The 21,316-nt window shown below is 46.3% G+C and overlaps 1 protein-coding gene across 1 annotated transcript in view; it reads left to right on the top strand.

The window, feature by feature from the left end:
* The window catches only part of ANKRD13D (ankyrin repeat domain 13D), a 134,448-nt gene that overhangs the window by 60,000 nt on the left and 53,132 nt on the right, over window positions 1–21,316 (top strand). The window contains exons 9-10 of the mRNA XM_086953269.1: window positions 16,771–16,832; window positions 17,357–17,487. Coding sequence (XP_086809395.1) covers window positions 16,771–16,832; window positions 17,357–17,487 — 193 coding nt within the window. The remainder of the gene's footprint in view (window positions 1–16,770; window positions 16,833–17,356; window positions 17,488–21,316) is intronic.

The following is a 21,316-nucleotide window of genomic DNA, read 5'->3' as shown; positions in this document are numbered from 1 at the left end:
GGGCAGATAGGATTCCCTTTGTGGGTGCGTATGTGGATTTCTCTCTTGTACACCAAACGGATTTATATCTGACTGTATCCCAATTCAGCGTGGTACGAGGCAGGGTTGTCCGCTATCCCCTCTCCTATTCTCTATAGTGCTGGAGCCCCTTGCCTGTAGGATACGTCAGCATTATGCCCACACTGCCCTCCGGTTCCATCTCCGTCCTATCAGAATATAACTATATGCTGATGATATGGTCCTCTACCTTCGAGACCCTGAAAATAATCTCTCCCCATTTTTGCGAGAATATGTGAAGTTTAGACGCTACTCTGGTTTGCACATAAATTGGTGCAAATCTAAAACTCTTCTTTTTTCCCAGGCCTACTGTAAAAAATAATTGTATTTCTTTTATGCACTGTTATGTTTGATTCTCTCACCAGCGCCAAGAAGCCCCAGGGCGTATGCGCGCTTAACAAATAATAAATAACATAACCTAACATAACATAACATAGAGACGCAGAGTTGGTGATTAGACAGAATTATGGAGTGGCTGTCTATCGTATGGAGACACAAATACAGAGATGGATCACACTCCCCCTCTCACTGGCAGATCGTATCTCTCTGATAAAAATGGTGCTCATGCCCAAGCTGCTCTATCTATTTATAAATATACCAATCCCGCCCCCCCTCATCGGTTTTTGCTAGAATACGCACTAACTTTGTAAAACTTATATGGGCGGGTAAGCAAGCTCGGATAAGTCTTCATACACTCTCACTTCATACAGTGCAGGTGGCTTTTCGGTACCCAATGCTATCTTTACTATCTATGCGCTCTGGCGCACTTGGCTCACGATTGGTTCCACCCAGTAAGATATCTCCCACATCTCACGGTGGAGGATGGGGATGCCAACCCGATCCCGCTAACCAGTGTACTTAGACAAACTCGCTCCCATCTCACCGCACGCGAGATAAATACAGTCAGAACCACCTCTCAGGCGTGGCAGCGTATTAGTCAGCTGGCACATAAGACGCCGATATATGCCCCTGCACTTCCATTATCACATCATCCTGCATTGTCAGGAACGCTGGAGCTGAACAATATGTCCCTGCTGGAACAGGTCGGCATCTCACAACTAGGCGACCTTTACCCGAATGGCAGGTTTATCACCTTAGATGATCTGTCATACATTTGCAATCAATCTCTACTTTTTCGGTTCCTATATCATAGACTGAAGGCCGCTACTCGGCTTATATACCCTTCCTTTCCTGATGTACCCCCCTTGCATTCGCTGCAGATGCTGGTGTCCTCCGCCTCTCCTGCGCATCTCATATCTCGGTTATACAAGCAGGCCTAGTTAGATATTAGATCTGAAACGGTGAAGGCACGTGATAAATGGTCCACTCTTCTCGAGGCCCCCCTTACGGAAGAGGACTGGACGGCTTGCTGTACACTGATTATGCTACTAACACCTAACGGTAACCTTAGGCTTATCCATTATAAGTACATACACCAAAGCTACCATACTCCAGCTAAATTATATAAATACGGGTTGAGAGACAGGGACAGGTGTAAGAGATGCGGAATTGATAATGCGGAATTTGCTCATCTTGCTTGGTGCTGTGTGAAGGTGAAGCAATATTGGGAAACAGTGGTGGAACATCTGGGGAGGATGGTATCTTGTGCTCTGGAGTGTACCCCGAGACTGTGCTAACTGGGCCTCAACATACCCTTATGATCTATGGCAAAAAAATTGGTGGCTATAATGTTATTGCTTGCAAAGAGACGAGTGTCTATACACTGGAACAGCAGAAAATCACCTGCGTTCAGAGACTGGATAATGGATGCTGTATACTGTAGGGACAATTTTGCATTATACGCAGAAGAATTACCTGCCGATTCTGATATTTGGGCTCCCCTCACCAATTATTTGCGAGATCACCCTGACTTGCTTAAGGACCCCCCTTTGAATGTTTGATTTGACTTCTTCTGTGGTTTTTGATTGCTATGTAACATGTCACATGTATTATGCATGTTCGGTTATGTGTCATTGTGTTGCTATATGTTATGGATCCCCCACACTGTATCAGGCCCTATGCGTATTGTATGATTGTGACTGATGTTGCTTTTGTTTTTTCCGTTCTGTATTGTTATGTCCTTTATTGCAAAATCGATAAATAAAAATATTTAAAATAAAAAAAGGAATAGCTTGCAAAGAGTCCAGGTCTTCCCTTACTAGGAGACAGGGGCTTATTCTAGCAATTCCAAGGTGCTCTTCTAGGGGGTAGTGCGGTTTATGTTTAGGACTTGTAGAGCGCATATCTACCCGAGGGCTTCCCTTCGCTGGTGCGTGCTGGACTGGGTGACTATACCTGGTAAAAGGTTACAGAGGGAATAAACCAATCTTAAGTTTTTTTTCTAAAGGTGAGTTTGTTTTCCAGTAGTCTTATTCTTAAGTGGCAGACCATTCCATAACTTTGGGACCAGGTGTGCAAATGATCTTCTGCCCCATCTCGCTCTTTTAATTCTGGTGGTTCTAAGAAGGTGTTCTTGAGACTATCTTAGGTGCCTTGCTGGGGCACCGGGGAGAGACCAGACCTCTAGGTTTAGCTGGACCTTTGTTTTTCATAGCCTATGTGCAATGCAAACTGATTTAAATGTAATCCTTGGTTCAACAGGTAGCCAGTAGAGCAAGTTCAGAGACTCCCTTACTGGTTCATAATTTGGGAGTTTGAGGATAAGCCTTGCTGCAGTTTTTTGCATGACCTGGAGTCTTTTTAGAACATATTTTGGAGGAACTAGTGCAACATTCAGATACAGTACAGCGACTTACAGGACCAGTCTTCAGGAGTTATTGTGGGTGGGTGGCAAGTTCCAAGGCAGCACCAGCAAAACCCCACTAGCTGCACTAGGGCGGCTGTGTACAGAGGTGCAAAACAGCGTCTGGTGCCCAGTGTTACTCTTGAGGATCAGTCTTTGCGTAAAGAGGCTGCAGGCTTTGACTAGTAGGCGGGGGAAGTCTGGCTGAACCAACAAGGGGGCTCAGGCCTCACGATGCTCGAACCTTTGGTCCTGTTCTCCACGGCCCAGGGGCGATGGGTGCAGATGTCTTCAGGCGTCTGGTTTTCCTTAATGGGAGCAGTCACAGTAGATGGGGCCTGTGTGCAGAGGTTGCAGGTGATGTCGGGGAGTCCACAAGAGGTGAAACCACAGTGAACTCTGTCTCTGGAGGGCTGGGGAATCACGCTGGCACCATTGGCCCACCTCATCTCGGGTTCGGAGTGACGGGTGTAGTACTCTCCTTCAGCATAGTGGTTTTTGTGGTCTTGAAGTCCTTGAGTTTCTTCAGGTTGCCTGAAGGTCCCACAGTAGAAACTTCTTCAGAAGGAGGATACAGAGGTTGCTACTCCCTTCCAATCGTGGCTCCTTTTGTCGCTCCTTTTACAGAGGCGGCTCCTAGAACACGTCATCAGAAAATCCCTCCTCATCTTACAATGGCAATAATCAATCGCTCTCGTCAAGAGGTTACTTTAGAGGGAATAACCGCAAGGGAAGAGGTAGAGGCAACTCAACACGCACTTCCACTGCAAACAACAAACTGTGACTTCCTTCCTCTACCCCCCGATCATTCCATTCCTGTCGGGGGACGTCTCTCCCAATTTCTACCCATCTTGAATACAGTCACATCAGACGGATGGGTTCTACAAATTATCCAATATGGTTATTGCCTGGAACTTACCGACACTCTCCCAAACATTCCTCCAAGATCACACACAATGTCACAAGAACATTTGAACCTTCTCAAAGAAGAAGTTCTCTCTCTATTGGAAAAAGGAGCTATGCAGCCAGTTCCATTGCAATACCATGGGGCAAGCGTATACTCCCTATGCTTCCTAATTTCCAAAATGGACGGCTCTCTGACCTATAATAGACCTCCAAAATCTAATTCTATACATCCAATCAGATCACTTGCACATGGTGACTCTTCAACAAGTGCTCCCGCTCCTTCAGCAAGGTGACGTTCTGTCCACGTTCGATTTAACCCCTTGACGGAACCACGCCGTCATGAGCCACGGGCGGCGTGTGCTCAAGACGGCGTGGTTCCGTCATGCGGCTGCCGCTCCGCCCACGCGGCATTAATTCCCCGCCTGTGCAGGCGAATTAATGAGCGGGCGGGGCCGTGACGGAACCACGCCGTCATGAGCACACTCCTCTCGTGACTCATGGCGGCATTGTTCCCTCATGAGCGCTGAAGCGCCACGCCCGCCTCCCAACGTCGCAGCGGAATTCGTGCCGCGGCAGAATTCGCGCCGCCGACAAGGGGTTAAAGGATGCCTATTTCCATATTCCAATACACTCGATCATCGCAAATACCTCAGGTTTGTAGTAGCGGGACAACATTACCAATTAAAGTGCTCTCATTCGGAGTGACCACTGCTCCCACAGTTTCCACCAAATGCCTGGCAGACGTTGCAGCTCATCTGCGAAGACAACACATTCACGACTTCCCATACTTGAACGATTGGCTCATTAAAGCCAGCTCACAAGCAAACTGTCGACATCACACTTAAAAAACAGTGCAGCTGCTCCATGATCTTGGATTCACAGTAAATCTGTCCAAGTCCCATCTCCAACCCTCTAATACGCAAACTTTCTTGGGAGCCACTCTCGATACATAAAAGGCTCTGGCCTGTCCCAATCCGGGCAGAATCCGCAACATTCAAACTCTAGTTTCCCAGTTCGAGCCTCAACACTCATTGCCAGCTCGGGTATTCATTCAGTTACTGGGGATGATGGCGTCTTGCATCTTAATAGTCCCCTATGCAAGGCTTCAAATGCACCCCCTTCAGGAATGCTTAGCACGTCAGTGGAATCGGTCTCAGGGTCAGTTATCAGATCTAGTGTTGGTGAACGGCCGCACCCATCGCTCTCTGCAGTGGTGGAATCCACAAAACCTTTCCAAAGGGAGGCCCTTCATCGACCCATTTCCACAGACATTGCTAACAGCAGACTCATTGCTCACTGGTTGTGGAGCTCATTTACAAACCCACAAAATTCAGGGCATGTGCAGTCTGCAGCAAAAGCAGCTTCACATAAATCATCTAGAGCTTCTAGCAGTATTTCTAGCGCTCAAAGCCTTTTAAGTTCACCTTGTAGGCAAAACTGTCCTGATACACCCCGACAACATGACCGCCATGTATTATATACAGAAACAGGGGGGGGCACACACTCTCCAGCTGTCACAACTTGCACAGACCATCTGGAGGTGGGTCATACGTCACAAAATATATCTCCTCGCAGTACACTTCCAGGAGTAGACAATCAGATTGCGGACCTGCTCAGCAGCAAAGACAACAGATTCACAAATGGGAACTCCACCCATAAGTTCTCCTACCGTTCTTTCAGATGAAGGGCTTCCCAGACATAGATTTGTTCGCCACACACCAAAACGCAAAATACCCAAGCTTCGCCGCCACGAATCCACACCAATTGTCCAAGGACAATGCAGTATGGATGAACTGGTCAGGGATATTTGCCTACGCTTTTCTGCCTCTCCCACGCATTCCACAAGTGGTTGAGAAGCTCAGGCGAACGTCCCTCACTAATCCTGGTAGTTCCCACAAGGGCCCGTCAACCTTTGTTCACCACCCTATTGGAGTTCTCAGTTGTTCCTCATCAAAAACTAGATCTCACATCCTATCTCCTCACACAGAGCCATGGCTAGATAAGACACCCAGATCCCAGTCATCTCAAACTTACGATCTGGCACCTTAAGTCAGAGTTTGGCTACCTCAATCTTCCGCCAGACTGCATGAACATTATTAACCCTTTTACCCCGGTGCAAATTCTGCCGCAGTGCGGGCAAAATAAAGAGTGGGCGTGGTTCGGATGGCCCCCGGCTGTCTTCGCACATGCCCACCGTGACGACGGACGCCGGGGGACTGCTGACGCATCAAACTGGTTAAAAGGCTAGACGTCCTAATAAAAGTGCTTGCTATGCAGCAAAATGGAAGTTGTTTGTTATTTATTGTAATAACAACCAGATCAACCCACTTGCATAAATTCAAAACATCATTTGCTATTTACTGCATTTGCAACGTTCAAATGTAGCGTACGCACCCATACGCTTACATCTCATTGCAATAGCTGTATACCTTCAAAATAGACAACATCTGTCTCTTTTCAGAGTACCTGTTATTAAGGCATTTATGGAAGAACTCGAGTTATTCCCCCAAGTATGGAATCTTAATATTGTTCTCACCAGATTAATGGGTCCACCTGTTGAGCCATTGCATAAATGTGAACTGTAATTTCTCCCTTGGAAAGTTGCTTTCCTCATTGCTATTGCATCACTGAGGAGAGTGGGTGAGCTTCAGGCACTAACCATAAAAACAAGGAGATTCTTCCGAGCACTCTGACTCAGTAATAAAATATTAATAACAGTCCTTCTCGAAAATATTCAGGTTCAGTCAGCACAGTAGGTATGTGTGTATCTTCCAATATTGTTTTATTAATGTTCCAATTTGAAATCCAATGAGCACAGCTCCAATTCAAAATATAAGCAGCCAACAAGTGTTTAGTCTTGCTGAAATTTAGCATTCGACTTCTTCAGGGCTGCAACCCAAAATAACAATACATAATGCATCTGCACATTTCTGCAAATACTGTTACTTAATCAAAAGAAGTTAAACAGCCACAAGCCAAGAACCCATGTAGCAAGAACGGAGGGATAGAACCAAGTTCGCCACAAGATGTCACCCAAAGTATGTGCCATTCAGTGAATATTTCAGATTCTATATTTCTCAAGTAACAAGGGCTGCTACCAACCTTTTATGTTATCTGGTCATACATTCAATGTTCCTTCACATTGCGTGTTCAACTCGAATCATAATAATTATACTTCCTACACCAAATGAAATAATAAGTCACTGCAAGAAATATAAAAATAAAAGAGCACGTCATCTGCATTTCACCCCTATTAATCTGGCCCATCCAGAACACCCTCCGGACCACTCCTCAATCAACTCCACTGGCTCCCCATAAAGAAAAGGGTAAAGTCAAAATAGGCTGTATTATTTACAAGGCTCGTAATGGCAAGGGCCCCAAGTATCTCACTAACAAACTCTCCTCCTATACACCAACACGTAATCTCAGGTCCAGTAACGAGCATTTGCTAACCGTCCCCATAATCAAAAAAGCTCGTACTGGTGGCAAATCCTTTTCTTATCTTGCCCCCCGATTCTGGAATAGTCTGCCTTCTCTGTTACTCTCAGGACAGAATTTATCTCAATTTAGAAAAATGCTAAAAACACACCTCTACTAATTCCTCCCTCTAGTTCTGATGTTCCTCCGTCCAAAGCGCTGAGATACCCTCATGGGTGATTCAGCGCTATACAAATCAATAAATATCAAATATCAACATTAATAAAACAATATTGTAAGATAAACACGTACCTACTGTGCCGACTGAACCTGAACATTTCGAGAAGGACTGGTATTAATATTTTATTGAGTCAGAGTGCTCGGAAGAATCTCCTTGTATCTATTGTGTTTTCCACGAGTGTGGATAATATTGGGGTTGTGGTAACCAACCTCTTTTCTTCCTGGAGCACCATTGATATACTGTTTGCTTTTACTTCCCCTGGATTTGCAGTGAGCCCTTATTGTATTTACTGTTTACCAATATTGATTCACTAACCATAGAAGAACCATTTTTACAAGAACACCAAAAGAAAGTGGTTGTTCGGCCTAATCCTAAATTTCTACCCAAAGTAATTTCTGCCTTCCATGTCAACCAATCTGTTTGTGTTACCGGTATCGTTGTGCTGCCTCTGCCATTGTTTTTGTGCATTATTTCATTTGCCTGCTGTGTGCCTGCCTGCCGAGCTGCTATATAATTATTTAATTAATTAAGCGTGCCGCTTTCACCGCACTCGGTATCGTTGTGCTGCCTCTGCCATTGTTTTTGTGCATTATTTCATTTGCCTGCTGTGTGCCCGCCTCTCTCTCGCTATTTAATTAATTCTTAGTGCCGCTTTTCACTTTATTTAAGCGCTCTGACTAGCGCGACGCTGTGCTCCCCCCCCGCCTCCATTTTGTTGTTGTTGTGATCCCTAGAGCCCGCCCCGCCTCCCAGCTGAGCAGCCCTCCCACAGACCTCATCAGCGCCGCAGAACCTTAGAGCGCCGTGACTCGCTCCTGTCCCTCAGGCTGAGTGGTCGCTCCCCAGTGTCCCCTCGTGACACTCGGTATCGTTGTGCTGCCTCTGCCATTGTTTTTGTGCATTATTTCATTTGCCTGCTGTGTGCCTGCCTGCCGAGCTGCTATATAATTATTTAATTAATTAAGCGTGCCGCTTTCACCGCACTCGGTATCGTTGTGCTGCCTCTGCCATTGTTTTTGTGCATTATTTCATTTGCCTGCTGTGTGCCCGCCTCTCTCTCGCTATTTAATTAATTCTTAGTGCCGCTTTTCACTTTATTTAAGCGCTCTGACTAGCGCGACGCTGTGCTCCCCCCCCGCCTCCATTTTGTTGTTGTTGTGATCCCTAGAGCCCGCCCCGCCTCCCAGCTGAGCAGCCCTCGCCCCTCCCCCTCCACCTTCCATATATGACAGCTATTCCCGCGCGCAGCGTCCACGCGCAGCGACCGCGCCCAACCCGCGCCGAAGGTGCGCCAAAGGTAAGCCCGTCTACGCCCGTCCGCGCCTGGACCGCGCCCAGCGCCAGACCCCCTGCCCCTCGCGCTGCCCAGCCCCCCCGCATTACCTACGATGCCGCCACTCTCCTAGCCCTTAACCCTGGTCGCGCCCCCAACTGCGTCCAAGCCGCTCCTGGACGCACCCATGGACCGTTCTCCTGCTTCTCCTGCAAATTCAGCGGCACCGACAACATCTCCGCTACGACAACACCACAGATTCCCGACCCCAACCACCTAGAATGCATCCTTCTCAACACCCGCTCGGTCCACAGGCACGCCATTGACCTTTGGAACCTACTAGACACCATCTCTCCTGACGTCGCCTTCCTAACGGAAACTTGGATGAACGCTTCCTCCGCCCCTGACATCGCCATCGCTATCCCTGATGACTATAAGATCACACGCAAGGACCGCACCGACCATACAGGAGGTGGAATCGCTATCGTCCATAAGAAAACAATCCGCATCTCAACCAGCTCTGATGCCAACCTCGCCAACTCCGAACACCTTCACTTCCAGATCCACATCGACCCCAAGACCACACTCAGAGGCACCCTCCTCTACAGACCACCAGGACCCCGCGCAAAATTCAGTGAAGACATCACGGACTTCATCACCCCACACGCGCTACCCTCCAAAGACTACATCCTTCTGGGAGACCTCAACTTCCACCTTGAAAAGATCAACGACCGCAACACCGCCACCCTCTTGGACAACCTCACCAACCTCGGACTTAAACAACTGGTCACTTCCCCCACCCACATCGCAGGTCACACTCTCGACCCCATCTTCACCTCCAGCAACCATGTCTCCTTCAGCCACACTACGGATCTCCTCTGGACTGACCACAGCTGCGTTCACTTCACCTATAACAAGCCGAAACCCATCAACCACCCCCAACCAACTCTACAAAGAAACTGGAACAAAATCACCACAGAGCAGATCTCCACTTCACTCCTTCAAACCTCCCCAGCCCTCTCTTCTAACGCCAACGAAGCCGCCTCCAACCTCACCCTTTGGTTATCCAACACCGCCGACACCTTAGCACCACTGAAAAAACGTCAACACAAACTTGGCAACAAGAAGGCCTCATGGTTCAACGATGATCTCAAGAAGTCCAAGAAACTGTGCCGCTCCCTTGAAAAGGCCTGGAAAAAAGACCCATCCACCAGCACCAAGGACGCCTTCAAAAGCGCCACCCGCACTCACCACCAACTGATCCGAAAAGCCAAGAAAACAGCATTCAAGGATCGACTTGACAACAACGCCCACAACAGCAAGGAACTATTCAACATCGTCAAGGAATTTTCCAACCCCGCGGCCAACTCCAACGACATCACCCCATCTCAAACCCTCTGCGACTCCCTAGCCTCTTTTTTCCACAACAAGATTGCTGACATCCACAACAGCTTTGACAACCAACCCGGAAGCCAACCCACCCTACCATCTGCTGACCATCTTCCCCCCGTAAACACCCTTAACGCCTGGAACCTAATCTCCACTGAGGACACCATCCGCCTGATGAATTCCATCCACTCCGGATCCCCCACAGACCCATGCCCTCACCACATCTTCAACAAAGCAGACTCCGTCATAGCTCCGCACCTCCGAGACGTCATCAACTGCTCCTTCAACTCCGCTACCTTCCCAGAAGACTGGAAACACGCTGAACTCACCGCCCTTCTGAAAAAACCAACAGCAGACCCCACCGAACTCAAAAACTACCGCCCCATCTCGCTTCTTCCATTCCCGACCAAAGTCATCGAAAAAGCCGTCAACAACCAGCTCGCCGCCTTCCTCGAAGCCAACAAATCCCTCGACCCCTCACAGTCCGGCTTCCGAGCCAAACACAGCACTGAGACCGCCCTCATCGCAGCAACAGACGACATTCGAACTCTACTGGACAATGGAGACACAGTCGCCCTCATCCTCCTCGACCTCTCTGCAGCCTTCGACACTGTCTGCCACAGCACCCTTTTACAACGCCTCAGAAACATCGGAATCCAAGGAAAAGCACTGGAATGGATCACCTCGTTCCTCACCGGAAGAACCCAGAGAGTCCGCCTCCCACCATTCAAGTCCGAGGCCTCTGAAATCATTTGTGGCGTACCTCAAGGATCCTCACTCAGTCCCACCCTCTTCAACGTATACATGAGCCCCCTCGCGACCATCGCCCGCCAACACAACCTGAACATCATCTCCTACGCGGACGACACTCAACTGATCCTCTCTCTCACCAATGACCCCAGCACCGCCAAAACTAACCTACACGAAGGAATGAAAGAAGTCGCCGAATGGATGAAACAAAGCCGTCTGAAACTGAATTCAGACAAAACAGAAGTCCTCATCTTAGGTACATCCCCCTCTGCATGGGACGACTCCTGGTGGCCGGAAGCCCTCGGAAAAGCACCCATCCCGACAGACCACGCACGGAACCTTGGCGTCATCCTAGACTCCTCACTCTCCATGAACAGACAAGTCAACGCCGTATCCTCCTCCTGCTTTAACATTCTTCGCATGCTCAGAAAAACATTTCGCTGGATCCCCTCTGAAACAAGAAAAACAGTCACTCACGCTCTAGTCACGAGCCGACTGGACTACGGAAACACCCTATACGCAGGCACCACCGCTAAACTCCAGAAGAAACTACAACGAATCCAAAACGCCTCAGCCAGGCTCATACTGGACATCCCACGCAACGAACACATTTCGAGTCACCTTAAAGACCTCCACTGGCTACCCGTCAATAAGAGGATCACTTTCCGACTGCTTACCCACGCACACAAATCACTCTACGACATCGGACCAGATTGCCTCAACTCTCGACTGTCCTTCTACACCCCCTCCCGCCAACTTCGCTCCTCCAGTCAAGCCTTCGCCACTGTACCTCGCATCAACAAGACCACCATGGGAGGCAGATCCTTTTCATACCTGGCTGCCAAAACATGGAACTCACTCCCCGCCTACCTTCGCCTCACCCAGAATCACCTAGCGTTCAGAAAGCAGCTTAAAACGTGGATATTTGACAAATAATCCCCCTCCCCTCCTAAGCGCCTTGAAACCCTCTGGGTATGTAGTGCGCTATACAAATTTTATGACTTGACTTGACTTGACTAACATGCTCTACACACCTTAGACGTTAAAAGAGCATTACTCTATTACATAGAAAGGACAAAACCTTTCCGTAAGACTAAACAACTCTCCGTTGCTTTTGCTCCACCTCAAATAGGCAATCCAATTTCAAAATCTGGTATTGCACGGTGGATAGTCATATGTATTCAGACATGCAATGCAAAAGCAAAAAGAACCTTAACAATTCCCCCTAGAGCACATTCCACTCGCAAACTAGGGGCTTCTAAGGCTTTCTTGGGAAACATCCCCATAGCTGACATCTGCAAAGCTCCACCAACAACAAAAGAAAGTGAACCATTCACAGCGCGTATTATTGTATATAGCTGCTGTATATTATGTATTGAGTTGCTAAATGGTCAACTTTTTTCAATACCTTGGAAACCTTTTAAAATACTGTCACAATTATGTCTCCAATATTGTAGGTTCCTGTGTCTCACTGGGGACACCACACACATTTTTCTTTTCATTGTATAATACAATTTTGTTTGTAAAATAGAAAATATGATTGTATCAAACTTAAACCATAGGTGTATGTGGTTTCACCATAGGTGTATGTGGTTTCTTCACCCTCTGACATTTTACCCCTTCCATTGGGATTGTGAAAATTATTATCTATATTGATTCTATTATTCCACAGGAAGCACTGTTTCTGACAATTTACCTACCCAGGTTCCTTAGTTAGTTGGGTTCCCTTGTCCTTTTTCTCATCTGCAAAGCTGCAGCATGGTCTACACCTCACACATTCACAAAACATAATTGTGTAGATGTGTTAGCAAGACTGCAAGCTAGTGTGAGCCAAGCAGTTTTACGAACAATTTTTCTAACCATTGCAACAACTACAGGTTTGCCACGGCTTTTGGAGATTACTGCTGTATAGTCTATGCATTTTTTTATACAACAAGGGAACTCAAACAGTTTGCTGAGGACCGTGGGTGAACAATGCTATTGAAGACAAAGGTCCTTAGCTTTTCAAAATCAAACAAAAGAATAAAATATAGGCCATAATAGGAGACTATATTAATCACTGCCCAGCCGGACAGGATATTTATTTTCAACAGTGTAAAGAGAATAGACAACTGGTAATAAGGCACAATCCTGTACCATATTGGGGAAAACAAACAACAATTAGGTAGAGTTTTACAGGCAAAAAATGAACATATGTTGGCCACTTTTCAATCAGTGTCAAATTAAAGTTATGCCAAATGAGTGCCAGACGATTCAACATAATAGTTAAGTCGTGAAAGCACTGTAAGTAGTCGACGTTTCGATCCCTTATGCTCAATTTTATGGGACCATCATCGGTACTGGCATATTAACAGCATTTGCCTGCCAGATTTATTAAAACAATTTAACAACCGCCTGTGAAGATGACTTGTGTTGTCTAATTAATGTGAAAACAAAAACGGGGGTTGGAAGGTCTAAGGGAAGTTTAAAGACCTGCCCAGGTTATCATCCCCTGATACTCAATCTATAAATACACAAAAACCTGGGGGTCTAAAATGAAAACGGTGTGTTCAAGAGACCATACAGAATATTAAGTCAACAGAGTACTATTTGGAATAGTGAAATGGTCTTTTTATAAAGTTTAATAATCCAACGCATGTAACCACCAGCAACGGTAGGTGAGACCCAAGATCCAGAGATGGATTACCATCAAAATCTTGTTGGTGATCTTATTTTCTCATCTGGTCATCCACAGGGCTGGGCTGGAGTGTCTCTAGATCAGTGAGACTACTTCCAGAACCGCCTGGCAGGACTAGGGTCAAGCCCACAATCGCTTGCTGACCATGCGTGGGATCACCAAATGGGACAAAATGCAGTGCAAAGGGTGAAAGTGTAGAGAAAAGTGAAGTTAAAAAGGAATAGAGAACTCACAGTAAGGAAACTTTAATGGCTGTAAGCCTCTTTCAATTTAAAAACCAGAAAGGCGCAAAAACGCAGTATAAAGAAATGACTGCTTAGGGGCCGACATGTTTCTGCCAAATAGGGGAAATGTTATGTTATGTTAAAAATGCTCTTTTATAGCGCACGGCTACTCCAAGGAGTGTCCCGGCGCTTTCGCAAAGAGCCTAAGGAATAAGGAGAAACATAGCACAACAAACACGAAAAGAAAGAAAACAGAGACCAATTACTGGGTGAAAAGCCAGGTTTTAAGTCCTTTTCTAAAGGAAAGCAAATCCTCAGTTTTCCTGAGCGGAACAGGCAGGTCATTCCAGCCTTGAGTCGCTAGAAATCGAAAGGAACGTCCTCCGATTCTAGTCAGGCGGATAGAGGGAATCAAGGTTTTGAATAGAGCCGCAGATCGTAGCGTCCTGCGAGGCACATAAAAAGCCAAGCGTTTCTGAAGGTATTTGGGGCCTATCCGATGAAGGGACTTGTAGGCGAAAGTGAGCGCCTTGAAAGCAATCCTTTTAGCGACTGGAAGCCAGTGCAATTTCTTTAGGAGCTCTGTGGCTCCAGCTCTGCGCTGGAGGCCAAAAATGGCTCTAGCCGCAGAGTTCTGCACAATCTGCAGTCGGACCAAAAGATATTTCGGCAGGCCAAGATAGAGAACGTTTGCGTAATCCAGACGCGAACCTATCAAAGCCTGCACGATGATCTTTCTATGCTTCAGCGAGAGCAGTGGAAGAAATTTCCCTTTCTATGCTTCAGCGAGAGCAGCGGAGGAAATACTCCCTTGGCTTTCTTCAGGGCGTCTGTTCTTAAACAACTTTTGCTACTGCTAGTGCAAACCACACTCAAAATAATAAAGAAATCAAATACAGTGACTGTGGATGACCAGATGAGAAAATAGATCACCAACAAGATTTTGATGGTAATCCATCTCTGGATCTTTGGTCTCACCTACCTTTGCTGGTGGTTACATGCGTTGGATTATTAAACTTTATAAAAAAGACCATTTTGCTATTCCAAATAGTACTCTGTTGACTTAATATTCTGTATGGTCTTTTGAACACACTGTTTTCATTTCAGACCTCCAGGTTTTTGTGTATTTATAGATTGTCTAATTAATGACCGGGTCCACACATTACAGTAGATATTGGGGGACCGCTTTGGAATACCGATTGGTCTTCACTTTGAGCGGGGTTCCTTCACTGTGCATCAATCTGCAATACGAGAGCCAGGGGAGCGATGTCCCATCTGTGTGATTTCCCCAATATGGCTGGACAGTGAATAATATAGTCTCCTATATTATGGCCTATATTTTATTATTTTGTTTGATTTTGAAAAGCTAAGGATCTTTGTCTTCAATAGTATAGTCTATGCATAGCATGTGATCTACAGCTCACATGCCTCCCCAGGTACCTATACCTGTTGCAGTAATACCTTACTTAGATATATACACATGAACTTCTCTATTCTACGTAACTCCATTATCGCACTCTGTGGGTAAACAATCTAACAATGGGGGTAATGCCCATGCGTACTATCACCGAAAGGAGGAGTCACCTACCTCGTAACTGGAAAATACTTTTTCGAAGAAAAGCAAAGTGCAAACATCCGGACCCAACACTAGATGGCGATCTATGTACAGCATATGACTCTACAGCCCTATATGCCAAGAACAGATGCATACTGGATAAGTAGCATTTTCCTTTTGAGTTTGTGTGCTCTTGAGGACCATCACAGAAATGTTCTTCATGCTCTGCAGCTCTCACTAAAGCTAGCCCGTGGCTAGTGGACATTTCTAAATAAAGGTATTAAAGGGGTGGGGGCTGCATTGTAAGTGGTAGCGGGTGAGAGCATTTAATGTGATGTGTTCCACAGCGGGCAGTTAATACATCTCGGCATGCACCTGAAACATGGTGCACACTTTTCCTTAAGCATGCAGCAAGATGGATCAACCTTGCTGTGCGTGACAGAGCATCATTTTGCCCAGTACTTCCTCTATTTCTGCTTAGAGCCGCACAGTGTCTATTGGCTAGGTTGATCACACAAATACACTTGAGTCATCGAGCTAGATCCAAGTGCACAACATGCTGCATTTGAGAAGGGCGGAATTCTGCTTTATTTATTAGAATCATATGAATGGAATGGAATTGGGTGCTGAAGAGTAAAATTGTGCGCAATCTGCTTATGCCTGCCATCATAACTGCTCAGTAATGGACTTTGGGCCAGGGTGCTGTGACTGTTTAGATTGGACTGAGTGATGCATTTTCTCAGCTGCAGTGTGTGCAATAAAAGACTCAAAGGCAATGTCAAGTGCGAGACGCTGTTCCTGTCACTCTGTATCCTTCCTTTCAACTTCTTTTCACCTCTTTCTCACTACCTTCTCTCTGTACATCTCATGTTCCATTTCTGTCCTACACCTCTAGCTCATACGCTATCTTTGCTCTCCCTCATCCCTCTTTTTCACTTCTTATTCTAGCTCCCTGGCACACATTGTTTTTCTTATTGTTTCTCTTTTGTCTCCTCTTTGCAGTTCTACCTTGGTACGTCTTTCTCTGCTCTTTTAACATTCCCTTTTTCTTCAATTTCTCATACCTTCTCATATCCCTGCTCTTTGCTTTCTACTCTCAAGCCTGTTTATCGTGATATCACCTAGTACCTGTTTATCCTGTCCTTTCTTTTTTTCCCCATTGGCCATGTGATTTCCTTTTCTTTATCCTGCTCCTATGTCTTCTGCACCCAATTCTTTACTGTTCCTTGTTTCCTCCTATGTGTTTCTCTTGCTTCCTACATTTGTTTCTTCTGCTGACTTATGTTTTTTCTATCTAGCCTCAGGGTTTTGGTACCTTGTCACCTTTTTGCTGTCTGTTCACCTTTTTTTTGCTCCATCCTCTCAACTTTTTCCAGCTATTGCATTACCTCGGTTTCTCCTGCACCCTCATCTATTTTCCTTCTCCTTCCTCTACTCTTGCCTCTCCATATACATCCTCTTGCTTCTATTTTTTCTGATATACTCCATTTTTGTGTCTGCTGTCCTTTTTCCCTAATAGTGTCTTTTCCAATTTACAGGATCCAAGACACCTTTCCAGTCCTTCCTAGGAATAGCTCAGCAGCACTCTGTACAGAATGGGGTGAGTACAGCCTACATCTGGCCGTCCATCTGCCCACATCCAAACCTGCTACTCTACCAGAATGTATTTGTTTTTGATCTTTGTCTTTGTGCATCAGCTATCACTCTTTCCTTCTGTTTCTTACACAACCAGTCCTCTGTCCCCCGCCCTTCCCTTTCCTTCAGTGCCTCCCTGTAAAAGTCTGCCCCTACCCCCCTACTGTCTGTGTCTCTCCTACGGTCGCTGTACCCCTTGCTCTACATACGATGCCCTCTTTGTCCTTCTCTGTGCCTGTCTAACGTCCTGTGCCTCCTCATAGTCCACTCGTGCTCCATTTATCTGTCCCAGTACCTATCTTTCCCTCGCTCTCCCATGTTTTGTCACTCTTCCTTTTTGTTCTCCTCCCCTTCTCCATCTCTCTCCACAATATTTCATTCTTCTTTTCTCATCTTCTCCCTCCACGATTCCCTTTCTGTTTTCTTTTCCTTTCCAGCCTTGCCCTTTCCCCTATCTTACGGTTTCCCCCCTTACTCCTGCCCCCGCAGGCCTCTCTTCCTCAGCCTGCCACTCCCACCAACCCCACTGCCATCACCCCGGAAGAATACTTTGATGAAAACTTTGACCTGGAGACCCGGAACATCGGCCGACCTATTGAATTGTCCACCAAGGTTCAGAGGTGAGGAACCAGAGTCAGTCTTATGAGTCTCATGCTGGGAGATTAGTGACCTTGTGGTGCTGTGCTGTAATTCTTGTTTCACATGCGGTATGGTATGGTCCCAGGGCTATGCTCCAATTATCTACAGTTGTAGGAAGTATGAAAGTCTTTACTTTGAATCTATATTCGTGGACCTCACCGTGGCCTTTGATTCTGTAATGCATGATAGGCTGTGGGAGGTTCTCGAGGCTGCGGGGGTGGACCCTTACATTATTCTCTTTTTAAGGGGCCTGTATAGTGATGTAACAGCCAGCGTGTGCTTTGGATTGGGCAGGGAGCCCACAGTGGCTTTTCTCATCAGAAAAGGGGGGGGGAGAATCAGGCAGGGTTGTGTGATGACCCCCTTTCTTTTCAATTTGTATATTAACGGTCTGGACATGGCATTGCTTAATAATAATCAAGACTTTCCTTCAGTGAATGGACTACCCATACCTGCTCTCCTTTACGCGGATGACGCAGTTTTAATGTCAGGAACTCAAATTGATCTCCAGAGGGTTTTTAATAGTTTTAGTAATTTTATGAAGGACCTTGGTCTTGCTATTAATATCTCCAAGACATTTACTAAGTCCTGTGGTCGTCGGAGCAAGAGGTTAAAAGGCATGTTTGTGCAGAGGCAGAAGTTGGTGCAGACTGAGTTTTACTTACCTTGGGATCCTATTCGACCAAGGAGATGCATGGGCCCATAGCTGTAACTGCGAAAAAACGGGCATTTATAAAGACAATAGAAGCACTGGCTTCTTTCGAAGAAGTTAGGCATAAAAACCGCCTGGTGAGCTTATTCAAATATATAAAGCTAAATGCATAACCACCGCAAAGTATGGGGCTGGTGTTTGGGGCTTTACCAACACCCATGCATTGCAAACTGTAAAAGACTTTCTTGAGATACATTTTATCAGTCCCAGCCAGTACATCTTCATATGCCTGCCACGACGAGGTGGGCCTCTCCTATATCTCAGACCGTATACAATTGGAACCTATTCTCCTGTGGCATAGAATCTGGTTAAAAGACCAGACTACGCTAAATAGGGAGATTTTACAATACTGCCTTAAACTGGAGGGGGCCTTAAAGATGAGTTTTGTGCATAATTTTGTGAGCGACCTAGGACACCTAGAATATTTTACAGACCCGGGTCCATGCAGTCAATAACCAGGAAGAACCTAAGGAAGGAAGGTCTTCACCTGTTGGCCACAATAAGAAATGCAGGAAAGATCTTAAAGCCAAGTGTAAGCCAACATCAGCTAACTGTCACTACTTCACATATGCAACCTGCCAGGTGGCTACGATAGGCAATTACTTACCAGGTTCAGATTTGATATTATCCACAGACTTGTGACTTTTCCAAGTGTGAACAATTGGGCACGTAAACTACAATCATGTCCGTGTGACAATCAATCTGCCCAATCTACTACCCATTTAGTCTTTTATTTCTTTTTGCAACTTTTATACGGTCTTAAGGAAAGCGTGGATTTTCCCACTTTTAAATAGTTATGGGTTGCAGCAATGCCGCCCACCATTGCTGCTCAAATTACAGTTTTTAGCAGAGGAATATTCTGCCTGGTGTGTGGCTATGTTCTTAAAGAAAGTACTTTATTAAATGAAGTCTATCAGAATGGACGGACTATAAATGTTAAGGCATACGTCGCTTTCTAGATGGGTGTTTTATTAATGGTGTGTAAACCTTTAACTGGATTTTTAATATTTTTATTCTGATTGTAATTCTGTGCTATGACTGTATTTTTATGTGCTTTTATGATTGTTAATATAGCAGTCGAATAAAGCTTTCCTTGCTTGCTTGAATCTATACCAGTCTCAGCGGTGGGAAGTGCAATGATCTTTTCTGTGCCATTCACCTCTCCTATCCGTGGAGATTAGGAGTTGCAGGACTCAATTATGTGGCTTCCCTGTCATGGATGTATGAGGTGAAAACATCTGCAATGAACTTCACCCTCAAAGCTGAGCAGCCCCAGTGCTGTTCCATGGATTTTACTCTTTCAGAAAGGGACCATGTGCTAATGTCTATGCTAGGCTTTCACCATTCCCTGCTGAACATGCCCAAGGTGAGGCTAGAAATAGCCAGAATTTTAACATTGAGAAGAGACACAGCAAGGTGTTGTATTAATCTCGCTTATTTTCAGATGTGAAAGAAACCCCAGTGTTTGCTTATGGACCTGCTCCACCCTCAGATATGAAAGGAGCTCCAGGCCTGTGTTTTGAATCTACCCTATTTTAATGGGACAGGAGTCCTGTCAAGAGGCCAGAATCTGCGATATGAAACTATCCCATATTTATATTTAATTCATATGCTGTGCTAAGAGCTTAAATGCCAGTTAAACAATCCTGGCACTGAATAGTAGGTGGGACTGAGAGTCCAGTAAATGCTGACACCAGGTTTTTTAAGATTTTCAAAAGGCAATTCGATTGGTTTCATTGTGAAGAGTAAAGCGCAGCTAGTTTCACTGTTTAGCAGAGAGCTGGATGATGGCGTGACCTCTAATTCCCTCTGCATGTTGACATGTTGTGAAGGGAAGCCCAGTTCTCCAGCACTGTTTCTTTGATATATTCACATGCCTGGGCCATTCTCAGTCAGGCTGGTGTAGGAAAGTGCCCTTTTTTTTCCAAGGTCAACCCCACTTTTTGCCTGGTAAATGTTTTTGACTGGAAGTGCATTGGTTTCCTGCTAACCAGGTCCCCAGTGTCTTAGCTCGTTCCCAAAATTGTACAATTTTCCCCCCAATTTGCAAAACCTTTAGCACCCTCTGCAAGTCCCTATTAAATGTGTACCCCCGGACCCAGGGAGTGAGGTTAAACTGATTTGGACATAACTTTTCAGAAGTAGTCATGAAAATGGTATACTTAGGAATTCTGGGATAGGGTTATGCCTACTTCCCACAGGAAGTGGTCATATAGGTGAGGATCAGTAGCCCTTTGGCTACTACCCTACAGTCCCCTAACACACCTAAATTCATTATTATGGGGAGGCCCTGGCTCTAGAATAGCAGATCCTGCTGACCTGAAAGACGAAGGACGTAAAAAGTTGCATCCTGCTAGAAGAGAAGAACCAGCAACTGACTTTGCACCAACCATGCCGGCCTGCCTGCTACCTTCGCCAATTACACCAAACATCGACGGTCCTGCAGCTGCTGAGCTCCCAAAGCCTGGGAAACCTGCCAGCACTTCACCCAGGAACCAAGACCTCCCAAGAAGCAACGGCTCTGCTTCCCTGCATTCTGCAGGCATCCAAAGAACCCCAGAAGGACTTCGTGACTGCAGAATCCAGACGCCTGAAGACTCCACTGCACCCGTCGCTCCAAGCCAGAGGTAAAGTGGGCCAACGATGTCCACGTTGTCCCCCAGCCCTCTAGAGACTGAGTCCAGTGTGGTGACACCTCTTGTGGACCTCCTGATGTCGCCTGCCGCAATCTCAAGCTGGCCCCCTCTACCGTGCCTGCTCTTTTAAGAAAAACCCGATGCCTAAGGACATCTCATCACCCGTCGGCACTGGGCTGTGGAGAAGAGGACCAACAGTGGCCCATCAACCCTGAGCATCGTGAGGGCTGATTTCCACTCCCCCTGTTTAGTTCAGCCCGACTGGCCTCCCAGCCCGACTGGCCTCCCAGTCCATGCCTGCAGCCTCTTTACGTGAAGACCGATCCCCAAAGAGTAACATTGGGCACCCAATGCTGTTTTACACCTCTGCACATGGCCGCCATAGTGCCGCTGGTGGTGTTCTGCTGGTGCTGCCTTGGACCTTGCCCACCACTCATCTTCACTTCTGGAGATTGGTCCTGT

This window comes from Lissotriton vulgaris, chromosome 1_2 (assembly GCF_964263255.1).
Source record: "Lissotriton vulgaris chromosome 1_2, aLisVul1.2, whole genome shotgun sequence".
Taxonomy (NCBI): Eukaryota; Metazoa; Chordata; class Amphibia; order Caudata; family Salamandridae; genus Lissotriton; species Lissotriton vulgaris.
This window is presented reverse-complemented; position numbering and strand designations above follow the sequence as displayed.